General features: G+C 41.6%; 1 protein-coding gene across 2 annotated transcripts; it reads right to left on the reverse strand.

Moving 5' to 3' along the window:
• Positions 1-391: 391 nt before the first annotated feature.
• On the reverse strand, positions 392-23,404 carry LOC134185626 (sarcoplasmic/endoplasmic reticulum calcium ATPase 1-like). 2 transcript variants are annotated; one of them, XM_062653465.1, is made up of 29 exons: positions 23,209-23,404; positions 23,124-23,141; positions 22,981-23,063; positions 22,700-22,804; positions 22,493-22,631; positions 19,912-19,992; positions 18,691-18,776; positions 18,505-18,571; positions 17,327-17,415; positions 16,293-16,376; positions 14,479-14,572; positions 13,648-13,778; positions 13,432-13,520; positions 13,258-13,363; positions 11,907-12,062; positions 11,551-11,646; positions 11,123-11,243; positions 10,002-10,102; positions 9,820-9,942; positions 9,183-9,316; positions 8,055-8,133; positions 6,453-6,546; positions 6,047-6,173; positions 5,526-5,728; positions 4,008-4,093; positions 3,351-3,484; positions 3,147-3,264; positions 763-883; positions 392-693 (listed from the first exon to the last, which is right to left on the reverse strand). In XM_062653465.1, exons 1-29 carry the CDS (start codon positions 23,324-23,326, stop codon positions 674-676), a joined length of 3,003 nt encoding a protein of 1,000 aa, XP_062509449.1. In that variant the 5' UTR covers positions 23,327-23,404; the 3' UTR covers positions 392-673. The 2 variants fall into 2 exon arrangements, with proteins under 2 accessions (XP_062509449.1, XP_062509456.1); XM_062653472.1 differs by lacking the exon at positions 3,351-3,484 and adding an exon at positions 3,768-3,901.
• Positions 23,405-23,412: the final 8 nt, after the last annotated feature.

A 23,412-nucleotide genomic window follows, 5' to 3' on the forward strand; every position in this document is an offset into this window, starting at 1 on the left:
CGTATGCGTTTTCACGCCTATGGTGTAGGGTAATTTTGGTGAATCCATGTCCAGGAGCAGTTTGTATTTTTTAGATAAATTGTGATGGAAACAAGACACGAGCACAACAAATGGTGACAATAAGCTGTAATATAATTTTAGCTATTTCTAGGATAGTCGCATCGACAACAAGCACTGCACAGCACATTCTATTGGTTCACTTGCAAAAGAAGGAAGAAGACAAGAAACTACGTGATCAAAAGGCAAGATGCTCCAAACCATCAACTGGTCTGTTTGTTTATTACCCAGTTGCAACGTTCTCATCAAACATCACGACTAATCCTTGCACTGAACTCGTCATGACTACTACAAATGCACACAATTTTATGTTGATCTGATGTGGCCGAGTGTGTCAAGACATTACGTACTGTACTACTAATAAGAGACATGCACCGAGCATACAATAATGTACATGTACAAAGCACAGTGGCCAATGCTGCATGTCCTCAATGTACGTATACTCTAACATACAAATAATATCCGTGCCTTCTCACACTTAGTGACCACAGTATTCAATGAGCTACCTCCCACACCCATAACCTGAGACTATCATCACTGCCTACATCTATCGAATACATCAATAGTCATTGAAGATGATGGCGTGTGTTTTAAACTCCTACTAGGATGGATGTCATCAATCTTCTTTCGATTTAACTTCAACAGACGACAACACAACGTGAGACAAGCTTGTACGATATTTACAGTGTATCAACTGGTGCATACCTTGACTTGATGATTGCCGAGAGCAAAACTTTAGAAACTCATCCAGGAGTATGACTGGAATAGAGAACTTGAAAACGGCCATCCACTGCTCCAAGTTCAACGGTGCTACTTGAAATACACTCTGCAAAATACATGACAATGATTGATCAGGAGACGTCAGTATAGCTAGCCTCGACACTAGAGGTGAATTTGACTTGCCCGTTCCAACCATTCTGGAATGATTGGTTTACTATTCCGAGTAAACCGCTTTGTCGACTGGTTTACTCGGTTTATAGGTTTACTAGAGGTGTGAGAATATGAGGAATACTGTACCTGTTCGTTTCAACCAAACTGTACACCATACATGTACAATAGCTCGTCAGCCATGACAACAGACGTACAGAAACTACTGCGCAAGAGTCACACATGCCTCATTCCAAAATGGTTGGAATGGGCAAATCGAATGCACCCTAGGCCTTCCAGAAACAAGGTCACGTGATACAGCCCTGTTGCTGTATCATTGTGTGGAAGGACCACCGTAAGCAAAGGTAGGCCTAGTGTCGAGGCTATAGCATAGCCAATTCATAACATATCAACAACAGCTACTATAACATATGATTACAACCTTCTAGCTTAGTTACTTGCTGTAATTCCCTCCAGCAAATAATAATTAACCGAATGATGCACACACAGTGAGTCGAAACTAAGCATAATTCTCACTACAAATGACTACACAATCCTCAATTTTTTGCAGACTTCATAAATCCTTTATAAGCTCGGACTTCCCTCCTCCCTTTCTTATCCCCTCCTCCCTTTCTTATCCCCTCCTCCCTTTCTTATCCCCTCCTCCCTTTCTTATCCCCTCCTCCCTTTCTTATCCCCTCCTCCCTTTCTTATCCCCTCCTCCCTTTCTTATCCCCTCCTCCCTTTCTTATCCCCTCCTCCCTTTCTTATCCCCTCCTCCCTTTCTTATCCCCTCCTCCCTTTCTTATCCCCTCCTCCCTTTCTTATCCCCTCCTCCCTTTCTTATCCCCTCCTCCCTTCCTTATCCCCTCCTCCCTTCCTTATCCCCTCCTCCCTTCCTTATCCCCTCCTCCCTTCCTTATCCCCTCCTCCCTTCCTTATCCCCCTCCTCCCTTCCTTATCCCCCTCCTCCCTTCCTTATCCCCCTCCTCCCTTCCTTATCCCCTCCTCCCTTCCTTATCCCCTCCTCCCTTCCTTATCCCCCTCTCCCTTGTTTATGAGATAGAGCTCCTAATGAGCATGCACAAATAACCACACTCAGTAGCGGATCTAGAGGGTGGCACAACACGCAACAAGTATAGTGCACGGAGAAGACGTCCGAGGTATTCAAGCATGCGCAAACGCAGTCATGGTATAAAAAACATTGTATAAAACTAACAATGTACATCTAGCGGCGATTGGTAATGCAATTATGTTTGAAAGCTTTGTTGAAGGAACACTGTTCAGATGTTTTGCCCGCTGGTGCCTCGGATACCAGATTGAAAAAAATGTATACATGAAATCTAAATCTCAAAATCAGAGAAACTTAGCATGACTACGCTGGAAGGATGTGATACCCTACCACAAACTCTACATCCTTACCACACAGAATTTTAGGACTCGTAAGATATCGCAAGTTTGGGCCGAAACCTAAGCAGTGATACTGCACGTGGAAACGTGTGAAAATGCTGTTCAGAAAGTAAGTGTTCACAACAGTGTTTGTTCGTGCACTTCAGAGTGCATTCAGCTAGAACAGAAACGGTGGAAATATCGTCTCCGCAATGGTGCACGAGTGGAAGCAGAACTGCAAGGGCGGTTACAATGTTTCTATGCAAAAAATGTACAGCTGCAAAGAAAGCTCCCACATTGACTGTGGTTCAATCTTCGCATCCGCCGTGCCTAGGGAACAATTGTAGACGTAAACTACATGATGACTACACCTAGCACCAGCTCGTGTTCTGGTACAATCCACATATCCACACATTCAAACTCTGTAAACTAAACCGCCTAGCAGAACACACGGCACACTATTTCTTGACTCACAGCCTCCCGTTCCCGTCTATCTTGTGCACTAAAGGGCTTGGTATGCTTCGACTATGTACATAATCTGGACTGTGTTCCTTTAATTCTGTTATCAGTAATGACTAATTAAGTTAATAAGTCTTTGTGAAGATTTTGTCTTGTGATGTTACATTGCCGGCACCCTAGAGTGTGTGGCTACCCCTTTCAGAAACTCTGGATCTGCCACTGTCACTAATCAATTAAAGATTCATTCAGCCAATGGTGAGAATCGATAATATCAAAATCAATACTCTGCATGCACAGACAAGTAAACGCAAACATATAAAATAAATTAAGTGGACATTAAACAACAGACTTGCCCAAGTCTGTACGTAACTTACAGCCATGAATGGAGTGTAGAGAATGACACAGTGCAGAAAGAACGAGAGAACAATGGCGTACAACAACCACATGTTACGCCACGGTGGCATCACCAGCAAACTCTGATTCTCACTTAAACTAAACAAGAGAGACAACACGTCAAAATCCCACAACATACAATGCCCAGCTGTTGGAGTGTGATGCCAACTGCAAAGCGAGGGTACCTGTTTAGAGCGTTGAGCATTTCGATCGTGACCAAAACTGACAAAGCCATGGTCATTGGGTAAGCATTGTCGAAAATGCTACACTCAATGTTGCCAAAAGCGGCTGCGTCTGTTTTACACTGCATGTGGTGTATCTAAAAAACAGTGATTCGGACGAACTAAGTCAACATCAAACAATCATTCCACACACAACGCTGTCCACGACTCATGTTTGTTCAAGACTACAATCGCACGTTTCAAGTGCACTCACGTGCTCCTAATACATTTGTGCAATACATTTATGTGCTCCTAATAGATCTAGAAATTAGAGATACATTTCACACGTTTAGCGATCAGAGTTTAGTTTTTGAGCATTAGCATTTAGCATCACACGTTAGATAGTGGGCATGGGCACAATACAAGTGATCAGACTGGCACCTGTTGAGAGCATTCAGTGCTTCGATAGTGACGAGAACACTGAGTGCCATGCACATGGGTCGTGGATCATTGAATGCGCCACAGTCTACACCACGAAATTGCTCTGGCTCCAAATGACAGTGCAAGTGATGTGTCTGGGAGACAACGAAAAGGACACAAAACAACAAGACTCATTAACTGAAGAGACTAGCTAGTGTTTCCAAAACACTTTCATGCCAACAGAACACGAAAATAACTGACCAACTGATAGAATGAGACTTGAGGTCCGTCGGCATAAAACAGAAACCACCATGCCGCAGCACCAACAGTAGCAATACCAACGTATACTAAAAAGTCAAAAGATGTATCAAGTGACATTAAGGGCTGTTCACAATTCTTGTCCGTTCTTCACAAGCCTACTCAACTCTGTCAGTCCTACCATAGCAAGCGTACACGTATTTACCATACTACTACAACATTAGACTCAAACATGCACATGCCGCAAAAGAGACCGTAAGCTCACTTGGGGTCACTTAGGCAGAGATGGGCATGACCAGTTGGCGAGGTTAATTAACAACAGGCAACCCGAGCAGCAAGCACTGTCTAGAGTGGCAACTGGCCATTTGGCACAGCGTCGTTCCCGTAGTTGCACCCATCCCGCCTATTCTATTGAAGATAAATCAAATACAACACCTACCTGGTACCACACGTAACGCAGAACAGCAGAGGGCAGGAGGGCAACTAACTAAGAAGCAGTGGAGAGCAGCCGACAAGCCAAAGCAGCAAATATGCAACAGAGAGCAATTTAATTAGTAACAGTGCTGCAGCAAATCAAACCTTAGCTCCGCCCCATGCCAACTGCCAACGTGTCTATCAATAGTTAAGCTACATTAGCAATGGGTAATTCTGTAAAGTGTACACCAGCATGGAGAGAATTTGAGCTGCTGTACACGTTTTAGTGACGCAATGGGTCTCTCGCAGTAATGTGCCTTGTGGTCCAATATCCATCCAAGGAGTTTTATCAATATGGGGATGTCCTTTGATGAGTACAAAACTCAATGTCAGTTCTGTCAGCATCAACTGAAGTACACAAATCACCTCACTGTTTGTAACACCACTTTGTCAACGTCTTTGTGTTTAACAACAACAACAGCGATAAACTTAAGCTGTGTGACTAGCTCAGTAGCAAAAAAAGATGATCAAATAATAGAATAATCTTCTTGTTCACAAAGAGAAATCAGCAAGCCAATGATGCCAAAGATGTCCCACACGTCGACGTATGCAGCCTGTGTGACTAAACCTATGAAACTAGCTACCAGTTTTAAAACACCAGACAACTTCTGGACACAAATGTAAGTGCAACTGCTCAAGCTTCCACAAAAATCCTAATGCTGGAAGACATTATACAAATTTGGTTGTAGTTCGGAGCTACAAGTGACTTTGTAATGCCTGACAGCAAATACTCTTCAGTGGTCCCAACTTCGTGTAAGTACCCACCTAACATACTAACATTTTCCTCCATATGTTTGCCAGAGGCAAGCAAAAACTTTGCAAAAAGAGTACACTTTGTATGATTGTAAAAAGGACAAATTGTGAACAGGCCCTTTACCAATATGTAAGGTCATGAATATATTTACAGCCTCACAGATAAACACAGATGAACCGTACTTAGAAACACAGACAGGCAAACAAGTAATAAGCAAGTAGAACAACACATTAGCAAGTTACAAACATTCACACAAAGACGGGACCGCAAACTGCACAAAAAACAAATCTCACTTCCTATGGCAAGATATCTAAACAGCAGCCATCCACTGATAAGAGAGGTCTTGGCACTACGTGGAGGTTTGTCCATGACGTCAAGGTCAGGAGGGTTGAAACCAAGTGCAGTAGCGGGAAGACCATCTGTGACCAAATTTACCCACAGTAACTGTACAGGAATGAGACACTCTGGCATGCCAAGAGCAGCTGTTAGAAAAATACTAGGAGAGAAAAACAAGTCACCTACTATTAAAAATGTTCTGTGTGTGTGTGTGTGTGTGTGTGTGTGTGTGTGTGTGTGTGTGTGTCGTGTGTGTGTCGTGTGTGTGTGTCGTGTGTGTGTGTGTGTGTGTGGTGTGTGTGTGTCGTGTGTGTGTGTGTGTGTGTTGTGTGTGTGTGTGTGTGTGTGTGTGTGTGTGTGTGTCGTGTGTGTGTGTGTGTGTGTGTGTGTGTGTCGTGTGTGTGTGTTGTGTGTGTGTGTGTGTGTGTGTGTTTGTGTGTGTGTGTGTGTGTGTGTGTGTGTGTGTGACCATTCTCACCAAGCCACTTCTCCAATGTTTGAAGATATTAAATATCGAATAAACTGTTTAGTATTATTATAAATAGCTCTGCCCTCTTCTACAGCAGCAACGATAGTTGAAAAGTTGTCATCAGCCAACACCATCTCTACACAAAACAAACGACTGTTAACCTCAAAGAGACACACAAGTGACTAAACACTCAACAACGTGATCAGAATGATATTAACATCAGTTAGCACACCAGCCCCAATGACTGACTGCAGATGAACGAGAAGTATGAGAGAACCTCACACAAACTTCGCTTCATCAGCAGTGCACTGTCACTGCAGCAGGCATGCTCTGAGAATGGATATCAGTATACACATCATGTCACGAAAATGCTACAAATGATTAACAATAATAAAAAAGGGAGAACGAAGTTTACTGGATGCAGTCTTGGCTACAGCAGTTCCTGATCCCATTGCTACACCAATCTCAGCTTTCTTTAAAGCAGGAGCATCGTTCACTCCGTCACCAGTCTGAAAGGACACGTAAGCAAACAAATGATCAAACATCAGATGTACTAGAAAATCTAGTATATATAGCACAAACAAAGTGACAAACTAACTGACAGATTGTCAAGGTCAAACTACGAACTAAACACTACAGGTTCAATGGCTCATGTGACCCATGACCATTATCACAAGCACTCAGAAGTGCATCTCTCTGCCATGGTAATATTGGACGTCCCAATTAAGAATTGGACATTCCAGATACGATAATAGTTTCTCAATTCTCCCAGTACGAAACAACTGATGACAGACTTGTCTGTGCCAGTCATGCAGGAAACGTGCATGCCACATTCAGCAGAGATCTGCTAAGTTACAAAAACAGGCACTCAAGAGGTTTAATGAGCAAAAAATCTTCAATCTCTTGAAACACTTGAAACATTCCAAAACCTGAAACATTTTCATAAGTGTTATGTCAAATAGAAAAAATTACAACACTGTTCTTAATGTTTATTTTGCCTTCGAAAAATAGTAGGATAACAGAAAAATAATATTTTGGTCTCAAAAATTTTCTCTGGGCTTTTTGGGGTTTTTGAGTGTGTGCAAACATTGTCAAAAATGGCTGCTAGACATAAGTGTGCAGCTCAAGATGCCAACTGGAGATGCTTAGAGAATTGAATCAGTTTGAAAGAATAAATAAATCAAATAATCTAATCTAATAATTGGTTGCACATCAATCAAAAAAATATTGCACAACAAGACCTAAACAATTAGGATTCGCAAAAAATTCTAAATTATTTTTAGAGTATCGAAAAGAATTACTGTATAAGAGAAAATTTTTGTGTGGGTAAAATTCTTGCTATTTTTGCAATTGAGCAAATTTCTGTAAAAATTAAGCCCACACAAAAATTTCTGTCAATAAAAAATGGGTGTAATCCCTCGGTATGTACGCGTCATCAGTAGACGTCCACACTTCTTCTGCGGCAAAAATGGAAGCGGCTCTTCACTTGTACATTGCTAAATCTTCTGGATGTACTGTTTCTCCATTCATTGACCTGACTGTACTCATTGACGGGACGACCCACTACACTGCTGAAATGCCTAGCAGCTCCATTCTCTGCTGCGTACCGTGCCAATTCATGACGCTGGGAGGGGCTGTATACATGATATTTTTCGACATTTCTCGGCTAGAGCATGCCGTTCCCTGCGGAGGGGACCTTGATGCACACAGTCATTTCCAGCCTTCACTGCCGTAATCTTGGAAAGCCATTGGGTTGAGGTAAACACGATCGTTTCTCCTCATCCCCGCTCGTCTCAACCACTTCAGGAACATAACGTGTGACCAACACGTGATAGAATCACGTGACTTGTTTTCAACCGCAAAAACGCAAAATTTTGCCTCACGAAATATTCCTCTTTACATTAGTCTCGAAAAACATTAGGAGCAGTACGGTAATGTTAAATGACTTTGAATATACATATAAATGTCTGCAGCTTAGTGAACACCACTGACTCCCACTACCACAACATGCACTAACCATAGCCGAGATGTGCCCTTGCTCTTGTAAGTACTCCACAATTCTACTCTTGTGTGCTGGGTCCACTCGAGAAAATAGCCTGCCACAAAAACACAATGTAGATGACCTTACATGACAACACACCACATACATGCTATCTGTTCATTCTAATTGCCTCCTTAATTTCCAATTAAACTCATCATCAAGGCTGGCAAAACCTACTGTACCTTTGTACACAAAATACTTTCTCAGTTCAAACACTAAGCATCTAGTAATTAATATCCTTCAATTTGATAACCACTGAGATGACAACAACCACAAGTCATGCTCCCCTATACACATTATATTGGGAACTGTCAAATCTGCTACTCCTATTCAACTGTTCCACTGATGTATTGTCATATACTTTAATTAAACTAATCACCACAATTTGCAAACTTGTTAACAAGCCCACATTTACAATGACCAAAGGAATCAAGACATCGGGAGCGTTCGATTTGCAGTTCTAGAACTGAAAATGAGGGCCTGTCGAAACTGACAGAACGAAAAATCTGCTTTGCAAACCGGAACTGCTAGCCGAAAATGTCAACGCCTACTACAGTTTCATCAGCTACAGATCCAACGACTGCTAGAGTGACTTCAGGTAACAGCTCCTCTTGTTAACCTTGCAATCGATACCAATCTTACTGAAACGGAGCGATACAGCACACGAAACTACCACTATTGTTGTCTGCAAATAGTGCACTGCGCCATCACTCTTCCGGAACTTTTGCAGAAATGAGGCGTGTCAGTCCTAGCCTCAAACTTCCAGACCAAAGAGTGCGCCGTCAGTTCTAGCAGTTAGAATCGGTTCAAATAGTTCCAGAACTAAATCGAACGCGAATTCTAGTAGTTTCAGCAGTTGGAAATCGAAAATATCTTGCACTGCTATGCAATCAGAGATGAAACAACAGATCTGCCATCCACACCCATTAATAAAAATTCTAAGAGTGACAGTCTGCATCAATCCAACAGGCAAAATGTAAATAATACTTGTAAAACGACTCACATTGACAGTTTACAACATGCACATTCGACCCCATATTTCAAATATGCAAGGTACAAAAACTCAGCAAATATGTTGTGTTCAGGTACTGTACAGTACTGTACCTTGCACTTTTACACGCCTCTCGTTGTTCGTCTTTACTCAAAGCATCAAATTCTTTGCCAGAATACGACAGTCCAGTGACATCTTCACTCTCTTGAAATATGCCAATCCTCCGACAGATTGCTTCAGCTGTAGCCTTCAACAACAAAACAAAAATAAAACAACAGAATTAAAGACATTCCACGGTTAGTCTCAATACAGTATATGCAATACGTGCACATAAACACGCGACGTTGACAGACAGCAAATCGTTACACCGACATCATCAAAACAGTATGCACATTTTAACTGATTCTGTTTGTATTATCTCGAGATCACCACTCAAAAAAAAGACTGCCTGTTTACAATGTCTATCTGAGTACACGTAAGCAATAAATAAACAATTACATAACAAGCATTAACATCTACATTGTAACCTTCCAGAAAGCTCAAGTACAGTTGCTTAAACCTACGGAAATAGCAGATTACAATGCTACTAAGTATCCTGTTAACAAAATTAACTCCCAAATGTTGTACTTCATATGACTTTGTAGTCACCAATGTAGCTTACACACTCAACTAAATTGACTTATAATATGCAGAGCTCAATCCAACTCCTTTCTGTATAGTCACGTTAGCAACTACACGGATATCTCTCACCTTGTTATCTCCAGTGATAACGATTACTCTAATTCCTGCTCTCTTGCATCTCACTATCGCATCCTTTACCTCTTCACGTGGTGGATCCAGCATGCCAACAAGGCCGACAAATGTCATCCCACACTGTATCCAATTGTATATCAATTAATCAACAAGGCACAACGGGACACTAAAATCTGTACCTCATACTCCATAAATTTATCTGATTTTGTGAGGTCCATGTCAGACTTACTGACAGGTTCGTCCACAGTAGCCAGAGCCAAGCAACGAAGAGTTTCAGAACCTACACACAAATAAATGCTACAAGCGTCAGCACATCTCCTAAACTTCTACACAACCACTGCACATCCATAGACAACCAAGAACTTATAGATCTGCATATCTAACATGTGTTTACAGTTTACACCTTATGAGTATTTCAAATGCAGGGTTCTCGCAATTTCGGGAGAGTGGCGGGATGGGCGGGTCCACGACGCAGGGACATACGCACTGGAGCCGATCTCAAGTGAGGTAGACTTTGCGACGTAGCTATTGTGCGTAACGTACGTTCAAGTGCCTGTGCTTCGTGTGCTCTCTGGTCTGGAAGTTCGAGGCTATTTCTAGGTGTACACTTCCCGGACAAGAGTGCGCTTTCTGGGTCACTGGACGGGCATCCGGGACTAGAATCAGAGGCAGCGCATCTGGGACTGCAATCAACACTTGTGCGTACATCTGGAGCAAGGCCATCATCCCATGTCTATTTGCAAGAGCCTGGATTGTGGTTTTTCACTTTTAGGACTGTGTTTTCAGTAGTATGGAATTCTCAAATATTCCTTAGCTGTAAGACTCTCAACTCCTAGCTACCGTTTTTACGCGTGACGCACTCCTACTGGAGCATGGCGTACTCTTACTGGGGCGTGGCACAGTGCTACGCTGTAGCGAGAACCCTGCAAATGTCTAACTACAGACACATACAGATGTCATCTCCTGTTATCCAGTCAAAAACGATATTTCTTCTTCATGCACTCAAGTCTCATTACGATTTACAAATTCTAACACACAATTAGTACAGCCAAACTGTGTCTGCCCGTTAGAAACTGTTTAACAAATGCACGTGAGCATGCACGCGCACACACACACACACACACACACACGCATGCACGCACACATGCACGCACGCACGCACGCACGCGCGCACACACACACACACACACACACACACACACACACACACACACACACACACACACACACACAAGTACAACAGTATCATGGCTGTTTACCCTTCGATACAAGGATAACTCAAGAGCTATGCTGTACTCACCAGTGCCGTAGCGTTTTACAAGCTCCATGATCTTTTCTTTCAACTGGTCCGTGATAGGCACCTTCCGAGTGCCACTGACTCGAACAAACGAACATCTGTCAAGAATGCTTTCCGGTGCTCCCTAACACACAGACAAAGTTACAATTCAAAAAGTATTTCACGCAGAATAAAACAGAAATGCTAAAGCTAACGTTACGAAGAAGGTAAGATAACATCGAGAAGGTAAGATACGATGCAGCAAACTAATCGCTCAATGTACATGTACAATACATTCATTAAGAAAAAAAGTGTTCTGAAGCAGACTGACTACATTCATGCCTGTTCATTCTAGTAACACAAATTGCATTACAACTTCTGTGACACATGCATAATTACACTACCAATAAGCATGGTATAGTGTACATCGTGTTCTTAAACAACAAACATACCTTGACAAACATCTTAGGTCCAGCTCTTGAGCTATCTGTTGATTCCACATACACACTCATTGACTTTCGATCACGAGAAAACTCCAGTGTAAAAGACTGAACAAGAATCATATATTATACACAGATACAAAGTCACATCAAATACAACCAAATAAACACAGCAACCAAATAAACACAGCAAACAAACACACTAAAGCTTACATACCACTAACATAACACAATAAAGCACAAACAACAGCATATAGAAGTACACAAGTAATATGTTACTGACAGCCACAAAGACTATGAAGTGATAGAATACGGATGACAAGCTGGCAGCTAAACTAGTAACAAACAGTAACAGATAATCTAACAACCTTTGTCACACCCTTCGCCACATCCTCACTACATGCATTACATAGCTGCATTTTGGATAATGCTGATTTGTCTACACCGGTGAGATTTAGCTTTTCCACAAGTGTAATAAGAGCGGCTTCGGTTGCTTCCCCAACTTTCTCAAACGATCCACGAGCCTTGACAAAAAACAGACAACACATTACAATGAAAAAGCTTCCTTCTCACACAATACAGTAAGAAAATGATGTAACATGTGACAGTACTGTTCTATAGCTATTGGGGTGTATACTAGTCTAAGTAATATCATTGCAGTAATAATGTAAGAAACCCCTTCCAAGTATACACGAAATCACACATCCTAATAACATGCTGAAAATCTATAAATGAACATCACTTCTACACTACTTGCACTCAAAGTTCTCGTCAAAGCCGGCATTCTGCCGGTTGAGAGAGTTCATTATCAATGGAAAGAAAAATTCCAGTACTTTGCCGGTTACACCCACACTAAGAAAGTTGGTAGTACGAGCATGAGCTGGAGTGAGATTTTAAGCTGCCTACTGTACAGTAGCACAAAAGCACCTTATCAAAAGAACTAGTACTTAGTAGATACTGTCTTGGGCTTAGCACCCCAACACAACACTATTCTGTGTGTACACCTGCGCTGTATCACAGTTGAAATGCTGTTACAGAAGACACCCATGCTTTGATTGACACATCCCTCCCTAGCTTCTACAAACATGAGTCTATATAGTTAGGTCATCAATAGAGCTGCTGAACATAAGCGTAAAATTTTCGTTTAGTAAATAGTAGTAAGATGACGTATGACAGGGTCATTATTTGGGCATCAATCCCAACAAAATATGCCAACCAAAGTGATGTCAACTCTACTACATGATGTCATAACTCAATTAGCATTGCATGTTGGGACAAAATCTTGGTGAGAACACTGCTTGCACTTACTCATTTACCCAAAAACGCTCGAAATGAGAAGCTGTCAGCAACACGCACAAAACCTCCTACACCTCTGGAAAAACAATTCTTTACTATGGCATTCTTCTCTCTGGTTCCATACAGTTATGGCAAGTGTACAATCATGTTGGTGAAAAAATATCTCTTTGCCATCTAATTCTTGATGCCTGTCTCCTGTAGCTAGCCTTCCACCAACACGAAACTTTACGTCCATCCACACATTACGCTAGTGCCTTTGTCCCTATACTTTACCCATGCTCATCCACACATTCCTCCATTCAAACTCATTAGTTATCTGTAGAATCTTTGATGATATAGATAATCTACTGGTCAGTATCATACTCAATAAGTTGTATAATCAAATATCAATAAATTCATGCAAGCAAAGACAAACTAACTCACCTGATTGTAATCTAAGCTGGAGTCATTACACATAGCACATATCATTGCAAGCTCTGTTAGTTTGTCACGATACTGACACAAGTCGACGACTTTGCCATCCTTCATTCTACCACACCACAACAAAGCAATGTCACTTCCACATACAATACAAAGATGCATCGACTTGATACTGACATGTCACCCAGTGGTTCATATGTAGATCCAGTAGCACACAACTCCAAAAATGTGGGCTTGTTATCAACAACCTCACTTACACTAAAAAACTAAAAAGAGGCACAACTGCTTACAACCACGAAACAAAGCAGCTGCAAACTAAAACTGGTGACTTGTTTTACCCAAGGACACATTTCTATCAAGCCACAAATCTACAAAATGCAGAGTTTCACCTACCTTGCTGACAGACATTTTGTTTGTAGTCAGTGTTCCTGTTTTGTCAGAGCAGATGACAGTTGTACAACCGAGAGTCTCCACAGACGGCAAACTCCTCACAATGGCATTCTTCTTGGCCATACGCCGTGTACCTACACAGAAATTCATAACAAAATAACACAAACGCAAACACACACACACACACACACACACACACACACACACACACCAAACACACACACACACACCAAACACACACACACACACACACACACACACACACACACCAAACACACACACCAAACACACACACACACACACACACACACACACACACACACACACACACACACACACACACACACACACACACACACACACACACACACACACACACACACACACACACACACACACACACACACACACACACACACACACACACACACACACACACACACACACACACACACACACACACACACACACACACACACACACACACACACACACACACACACACACACACACACACACACACACACACACACACACACACACACACACACACACACACACACACACACACACACACACACACACACACACACACACACACACACACACACACACACACACACACACACACACACACACACACACACACACACACACACACACACACACACACACACACACACACACACACACACACACACACACACACACACACACACACACACACACACACACACACACACACACACACACACACACACACACACACACACACACACACACACACACACACACACACACACACACACACACACACACACACACTGTGCATACCAAGAGCAAGGCAGGTAGTAATAACGGCAGGCAAACCTTCCGGAATAGCAGCAACAGCAAGAGCTACAGCAATCTTGAAGTAATATACAGCACCCTACAAAATGGCAAATCGACAACTGAAGCTCACTAAAACATCCTACTATTACTACTATTAATCTGTATCTATTCACCATTCACCAAGAGCACAAATGTGTACACCTACATACACTATATGTACATGTACATCGTATGGCAACTGAAAGTAGAGTCAGACCAGGATATCCCAACACCCTCTGACACCCTCACTTTCTGACGAAGGTAAAAGTGAAACCAATTTACATGGGTCACTGTGTATTTGTTACTGATAATCCAACAGAAACACGTGGAACAAACGTAGTCGGAATAACGAGGTCTGACTGCACAGTCAATGTGCCAGATGTTTCAATAAATATATTAACTGACATAATTGATACCTTAATTTCTCTGGACTATTGGATTGACAATTTATCTGACAATTTATAATTTAATTGGACTATTAACTTAATTAAATTATAAATTGCCATTTCAACAAAGATTCAGAGCAGGTGAAAAACTGTAGTTGATAGTGTGGCTGCAACATCTAGTTAAAGGAGCACTTCACCGATTGACGCACGTGCAGTAGACGTTAATTAACGTAGACTAAGGCCTTGGGCTGCGGACCGAACGCTTGCTGTGTTGCGCAGCACATTGATTTGGTCTTGCTTTCCGAGGCCAACTACTAGAGCACACAAGAGACGAGTCTAGATGCTTCAAGCAACTCTGAAAGTGAAAGAGAACAAGTTACAGTTCATAAGCGACTCAGTCATTCATGCGTTGTACACTCCACATGATCGTCTTGAAAGACTTGCGATTGCTCGATCTTTTGCACTTTCCTCCGTGTTTCTACATAATGGAGGCCATTCTACAGTACAAAGGGCTTGCGTGATGCGACAAACACACGGAACGTGCATCACCACACATAATCACGTGACAAAAAAATGCCTTCATTCTATAGCCGAACCATCGCCGTATGTGTGCTTTTCGCTGTCGATTGAAGGTGAGTCGGTGATGTGCTAAGCAAACATCAAAGTCTACCCGAAGGGGTAGAACGAAACCTACACTTAGTGGACATTATTTGAAGAAAACATCTCGTACGATTTCGTTTGTTGCGTTATCATAATGCTCAGCTATCAAGTTTGCTCTGAGATAGCGCCAAACTTCCCAACTTGAACAAAGGCCAGAAATAATTAGCAACAGAGGGCAGAGGCAAGAGTTAATGCGCGTGCGTCAATCGGTGAAGTGCTCCATTAATATTCACACCACTACCATGTGTTGTTCTAATGCACTAATACACAATAGTGATTCTAATCTTGTAACCACAAATCAGGGTTCCAGCTAGAACCGTTTTACGGTCAATTTGACGACAGGAAAGGCTGGGAAAGTGTCTTGATGGTTGAACACCGTGCAACCGTTGTGTTTTGTATGCTCAGTGACAAGTACGAATGCTGTAGGCTTTACATGAGACTTCTGAAATTAAAGTAATTCAGAAAGCATTGGAGAGTCAAGCAAAATCTTCACAAACGTAAAAGGGACATGGCCAAAGACATTGTGCCCTGTGACGGTTGGACTGCAACCGTAGCTACAGTGGAACCCTACAAATAAAATTCCATGATTCTTGGTAGAAATGTCCAACATCCCAACTGGAAATTCAAGCACTGCTACGTAACATCTACCAAACCCCAAACCTTAAGCTACTGCAAGCATACTGTATAACACACAGACGTAACTACAGTATATCACTGTTCAGATTCACTTACTTTTATCCATGAACCACCGTGAGAGGGATCTGCAAAGTGGTTGATGTTGATTAGCCATACAAGAATGCATATTACCATGATAACCTACAGCACAATGCAGAAAACGTTAACAACATCATTGTCAATATAGCAAACATGCCATTTTCACATAGACACAGCTCAGAAACGAGGAATTCACTGTTTCTACATTACAACAAGCATCAGCTCGCCGGTGAATGATGTCATCAAAGCCACTGTGCATTTAAGTGTCATCACAATATGTTTCTCTTACTAACTAAACGTGGAAAGACACCACTACAAGAAACACAACAGGTACACTAAACTAACAAACAAACAGCAACAAACACACACACACACACACACACACACACACACACACACACACAGGGGTGTGTACAATCGAGGGCAGAAGGGGAATGGACCGCTACACGTACAAAGATTTGGGACATGGAAAGTCATTGTGATAAGATAGTATTCAAAGTTATTAGAACAGAAAGGTAATACGTAATACTCATTGTGTACGTCACTGGGACAGGTACCGTAACGTACTGTAAGGTACCGAATCCACAGTCTAGTTAGTATATTTGTCCAGGCTTCAAATAGAAGGCTTTCATTACCATAAGGTTACTGGATCTAGATGTGACAACTTGATCTACAGTATGTAGGTCTATAAGCAATGAGCCCTCATAGAGACGAAGAAGTTGTGACAAAATACACTAAAAGATACATCTTGTTTCTTTAAAGTTCCATCAGCTTGATTCTTGTCAACAGATTCAGCTCATTACACAGTCAAGTGTAATTTATAACCGTGGTTTGATGCAAAGTACCAACTGAATTGATATTAATTTTTCTGCCTGACAGGTTGTGTGACCCCAAACAATTGCGTCAGGGTACACACACGCACATACATACACACTCAACTAAACATACATCATTGAACTATCTAAAACAAGCAGCCAAGCAAACCAACAGATAACAGAGAGGAAGATACGTTAACAGCAGTACAAATACTAATACAACAATGGAAGCGGTACCTTTGACAGCTGCTCTCCAAACTCATCTAGTTTTTGTTGAAGAGGCGTTTTTTCATTGTCTGTGTTGACCATTTGATCTCTAATCTTCCCTACAAAAGCAACACACACCTTACTGATCATCACAGTATAAACATGCATGAACTTCCACACACGAAATGGATCAGAGGAGAACTAGGGTAGATGCTATATAATCACGAGTGTCAGATGACACGCAAATATGTTCATCATCTCCATTGGATACAACAGACAACACGCTTGTGTTACTACACAATTCTATATTAAAATATCAGTTTTTCAGCCAATGATGCTTTAGGCATGAGTGTATATCATAAATTGTCTTCACACATTTCCTTGTCCTAACAACACCTGAAGCAATATGATTATAACTCTTCACCCTTGAACTCTGGTGCATGCATAAATTAACCTTTCATCAAATCTGGACACACAGATGTGTTAGTTGTACACAAACACGATACTAAAGCATTATAGTCAATGTGTTCCTCACAGCACGAGGATTCCTTCTAGCTACTTGTAACTTAAGTTTAGTTACTAACACTCCAGTGAGCTAGTCAGTAACATGAGCCAAAGCCACTGATGTCTGCCAGCAATCAGCTCCAAAACATCTTACCTAGGATCAAGTACTCCATGAAATCAAAATTGTGATAAGTCCCTAGCAACTATTAGGCACAGCCCCACTAAATACATTTTTGTCTTTCTCTTTACCATATACTGTATCTTGTAGTTCCCACTGTTAACACTGCTTCACCAACTACATGCTGTACCCAGTTTCAACATCAGAAAATGAAGGGGCATTGTTAAAAGTGACAGTAGCAAAATATTTGGCAGTGCCCTCATACAACAGTAAACCTAAATATTTATCCACATACTCCCAGTCGACCGTCCTTCAACTACGACACCAGTTACATGTATGATACAGACTACGAGGCTTACTCTTAGTCATGAAATCTATTTGTACCATCATATGCTAGGCATTACTTCACTGCCCTTAGAAACTCACACCGCTAACATGAGAACCTTGAAACAACGTTTGTATTCATTACCACCCACAACACAAAACAAGAGACAATACCGCTATACTACAGAGTGTCTGCCACCCAAAATCACGAATAGATAAGACTCCAATTATTGCAAGTTAGATACTACACATAATGACTGACCAATTTCCGTCCGAACGCCTGTTCCTGTGACAACTCCTACTGCCTTCCCAGATGCTATATTTGTGCCCTAAAAATAAGACACACATAATGCCACAAACACATACCTTCACATTCAAAGTTGTTATTTATGCTCTGCAATTGTGCATGATGTATAGATTCGCTTTCCGTTGATGACAAACGACTTACTGAAAACAACATATTCTGCTTGTCTTGGTTGACAGCTTGAGCATCGGGAACTGCATCAGTGTGTTTAATTACGCTGACACTTTCTCCTACAACAGAATAATCGCACCATAGGCAATCGAGCATGTCACTCATCTATGTTATGTTAATGTACAGTAACTTTTCTCACACTATAACACGGTTTGATTTTCGATGCAATAACAAAACCAAGCCACTTAGATAGATAGAAGGCTAAAGAGACAGGCAAGCACACAGACAGAAAGTCAGACAGACAAACAGACAGACAGACAGACAAACAGAGACACAAATAGACATAAACAGACACACAGACAAATAGACATAAACAGACAGACAGACAGACAGACAGACAGACAGACAGACAAATAGACAGAAACAGACAGACAAACAACCAGACAAATAGACAGAAACAGACAGACAGCTCATCCTTTCAGCCAAAACACTTTAATTAAAGCAGGCAGCTTTAGAGGAAGGTTTTGCTGCAGCAAGAAGGCAGGACAGGAAAGGAAGATGATCAAATACGGAAAACATTAAACATGCTGGCAATACATCAAGCCTCAATTTCACTTCTCTGGTATTTGACCATTTTGGAACTTGGGAATCAGAAGCTACCAACAATCTAACAAACTAGCCAGAAGATCAAGAGACATTGAAGGCAATAAAAATAAAGCTGACTTTAGAGGTTTTTGGACAAAAAATTCTCAATAATCTTACAACGATGTAACGCTAAAGTCATCCCACAAGCTGACTCGTGTCTTCCCTGGAGAAGTAGATGAGAACATATACGATAGAGACTATCAAAGTAGCTAAAGCTGAACTCGGTAGCTTGTTTGAATTTAGTGTTAGAATGTAATGTAGAATTTGTGTTTCAATAAATGAGATTGACGGACAGACAGACAGACAGACATACAAACAGACAGACAGACATACAAACAGACAGACAGACAAACAGACAGACATACATACAGACAGACACAGACAGACAGTAATGTACGATGTGCTCTCTCCTTGTAATGCAGGCTGTTTTGAAAGTGAGTAATCAATGTTTTCACTAATCTACGTAGTGCCAACTGTAATCTACATTTACAGGTCTACTACACTATATGCATTCTAATCACGAGGTTGACGAACAGACAACAAGCAGACCAACGGTTACACGAGTTCATCTCATAAAACGACAAATACACAAGTGACACACCAAATCACCTGTTAGAATAGACTGGTCAACTCTTAACGTCGTCGACTTGATCTCCAATAGTCGAATGTCAGCGGGCACTTTGTCACCAACTACAACACAACCACCACAATAATTACCATAAAACTTTCAACCGGGAGAGTAAACCAATACTGCTTAATCTCTAGGATCAGCAAAGTACAGTCTAATCAGCAAACATCAGCTGAAACACGGATTTCAGATCATCACATCCCAGCAACAGTTAAAAGAGACAAGTGACAAACAACTACAGCTACAGTACATATAACACAAAAGCACTCTCGGTTTGGTTACAAAGTCGTGTGCATTTTTGTTATCTGTTCAATATCAAAGTCACAAATTTCACTGTTGTCTCGTATTGACTAAGCAAATTAACCATCAGTATTACAAACAGATGCATGTTAACACAAGCCATACTACTGTAGTAGGAACAAACTGTAATTATCTGTGCAATACAGCAAAGATGACTGTGACTAAATGTGTAAGGTGACTAAATGCATATGGTGACTAAACCTGTACTGTGTGGTGATTAAATCATAAAATGTGTATAGCGATTAAATGTGTATGGAGACTAAATGTGTATGGTGAATAATCATAAAATGTGTATAGTAATTAAAAGTGTACAGTGATTAAAAGTGTATGGTGACTAAATCATAAAATGTGTATAGTGACTAAAAATGTATGGTGACTAAATCATAAAATGTGTACAGTAATTAAATGTGTATGGTGACTAAATGTGTATGGTGACTAAATGTGTATGGTGACTAAATGTGTATGGCGACTAAATGTGTATGGTGACTAAATCATAAAATGTGTATAGTGACTAAATGTGAATCAAGACTAAATGTGTAGTGACTAAATGTGAATCAAGACTAAATGTGTAGTGACTAAATGTGAATCAAGACTAAATGCGTATAGTGACTAAATGTGTATGGTGACTAAATCATAAAATGTGTATAATAACCAAATGTGAATCAAGACTAACTGTGTATGGAGACTAAATGTGTATGGTGACTAAGGGTGCGTCTCCACTAGGGCTTAAACATGTTTACAACCTGTTTAAGTCTAAACATGTTTAAGAATAATCACGTCTCCACTAGCGTTCAGGTTTAACTGTAAACCTAAACAGCTTTTGCTAAACATGTTTCAGAGGTAGTTTAACGAAAGTGGTTTAGGTTTAAGGGTCATGTGATAGTAAGATGTGTTCCACGACAATGGTTGTTAGTTCTTCGCACTGTTCTTTCTCTTTCTTTGGAGACTATTGGAAGAAGACAGAATTACGCAATGTCAGAGAGTGCGTAGACTGATGCTGACTGTCAGGAGAGAGAGATTTCGGTGAAGACAGAGACTTGTGTGTTTCTGATTGTCCTTCAGACAACCAGAAGACGATTTCCGACTGTCTGGTGCACAAAAAAACCAATTTGCATGGTACAACAAAGTCCCGGATAATTCATTTAATAGCCCAGAATAAATCGACAAGTGGAGACACTGTCAACTAAACATGTTTAGAGTCTAAACGTGTTTAACTTTAAACATGTTTAAAGAGCAACAAGTGGAGACACAGCCTAAATCATAAAATGTGTATAATGACTACATGTGAATCAAGACTAACTGTGTATAGAAATTAAATGTGTATGGTGACTAAATCATAAAATGTGCATAGTGACAAAATGTGCATGGAGACTAAATGTGTACGTTGGCTGACAGCTACAGCACCCTAAACTACATTACTAGTCAAACAATACCTAGAAGAAATAAGAGTAACTCTAGCTGTTGTTTTTTCCAGAGCACCAGACTGTGACAACCACAACAGAATAAACCTGACACTTTGCAGACACCAACGAAACACAAAGACTACAGGATTTGTATGGTGAAACAACTCCATGAGCCTCCTCTCATATTGCCTCACAACATTGTGCTAGCTAAACATTATCAGTAACCCCATAAAAACTTACATAAAATCTACAAAACTGTATCATAGGCCTCTTGGCTATAAGCAGAGCAAACCCACCACCACAAAATCAATAAATCTGTAGCTCTAATCAGACAACATACGCCCCATGCTAATTGCCAGCTCTACATGACTACTGATTTGGGACATGCTGCTGTGTGTGGTGAGAACTGTCCAAGAACAGCCAATGAGAGATACATCCAAACCATCACCACTGCTCCATATCCAATAACTTTCCTAATTTCTGTGTGTGGTGTGGTGTGGTGTGGTGTGGTGGTGGTGTGTGTGTGTGTGTGTGTGTGTGTGTGTGTGTGTGTGTGTGTGTGTGTGTGTGTGTGTGTGTGTGTGTGTGTGTGTGGCACTAGTGGGAGGACAGCCAGAACTGGACCTCTCCAAAAAACTTTTTTCTAGTTTCTCAAAACTGACCTTTCAGAGTACCGTCACGTGTAGAGACACTACTGATAAACTGTGACAATCCAGGACACATTATATTATTTATATTTTCTATATTTTTATTTTTCAATTTTTTGACGATTTTGCTGCGCCACGCAGGATCTGATCGTCACACAGGATCTGAACGACAGCAGAGAAGACACTCAACTTGCACATCCAATTTCTCTCACCTGCCACCTCGACGATGTCTCCGGGCACTAATTCCTTCGCCTTGATCTGCTGCACGCCTTTCTTTCCCTGTCTCACCGCCTTCGCCATCTCCGGCTCGTACTCTTTCAGCGCCTCGATCGCATTCTCGGCATTTCGCTCCTGTAGGCATGCAAACCGTCGCAACGAGTTAGTTCCGTGTGTCCACGTGGCTGCGTCGTCTCTCTCACCTGCCAAACTCCTACGATCGCGTTCGCGATGAGAATCAAGAGAATAACGAATGGCTCGACAAACGCCGTCGTCTGGCCTTCGCCCTCTTCGAACCACGCCAGAGCCTGCATATAATGAGAACACGCTACTGTCCGCTCCATACATCACACGCACACACGTGCAAATGTCGGCACACACGACAGCAAGCAGATGTAGAAATACGGAGAAAATCGCGAAACAAATCCGCAAAACGCAACGCCAAAGCAAAAAACGAAACGAGAAGATATCCGACGGCACTCACAAACGAGATCATCGCCGCTAGGAGTAATATCCGGACCAGCAGATCGTCGAATTGGTCGAGAATGAGCTGCCAGAGCAGCTTGCCTACACAGGAACGGATCGTTTAGCGCAGTGCGAGCGATCAACTAGACAAGACGCGCCGACCTTCGTCTGCTGGTAACTCTAGAGAAGAAGTACAAACGCTATTTTAGTCGTTCTCGGTCTAAACTAAGTCGCTAGCGCTGCTGACCGTTCCATCCGTGTCGTGCTCGTCTCTTCTCCACTTCCTCGTCCGTTAGGCCGTCGCTCGTCGACACGTCGAGCTCTTTGACGACAGCGTCGCACAACTTCGTCCACGCCAGCTCCATCTTTCACCGAGACGTTCGCCTTTCTGATCTCTGTTTGCTTGAAAGAACTCGAGTTTCACACCATGCAGCTTGAGTCATGCGCGCGC

This window comes from Corticium candelabrum, chromosome 1 (genome assembly GCF_963422355.1).
Source record: "Corticium candelabrum chromosome 1, ooCorCand1.1, whole genome shotgun sequence".
NCBI lineage: Eukaryota > Metazoa > Porifera > Homoscleromorpha > Homosclerophorida > Plakinidae > Corticium > Corticium candelabrum.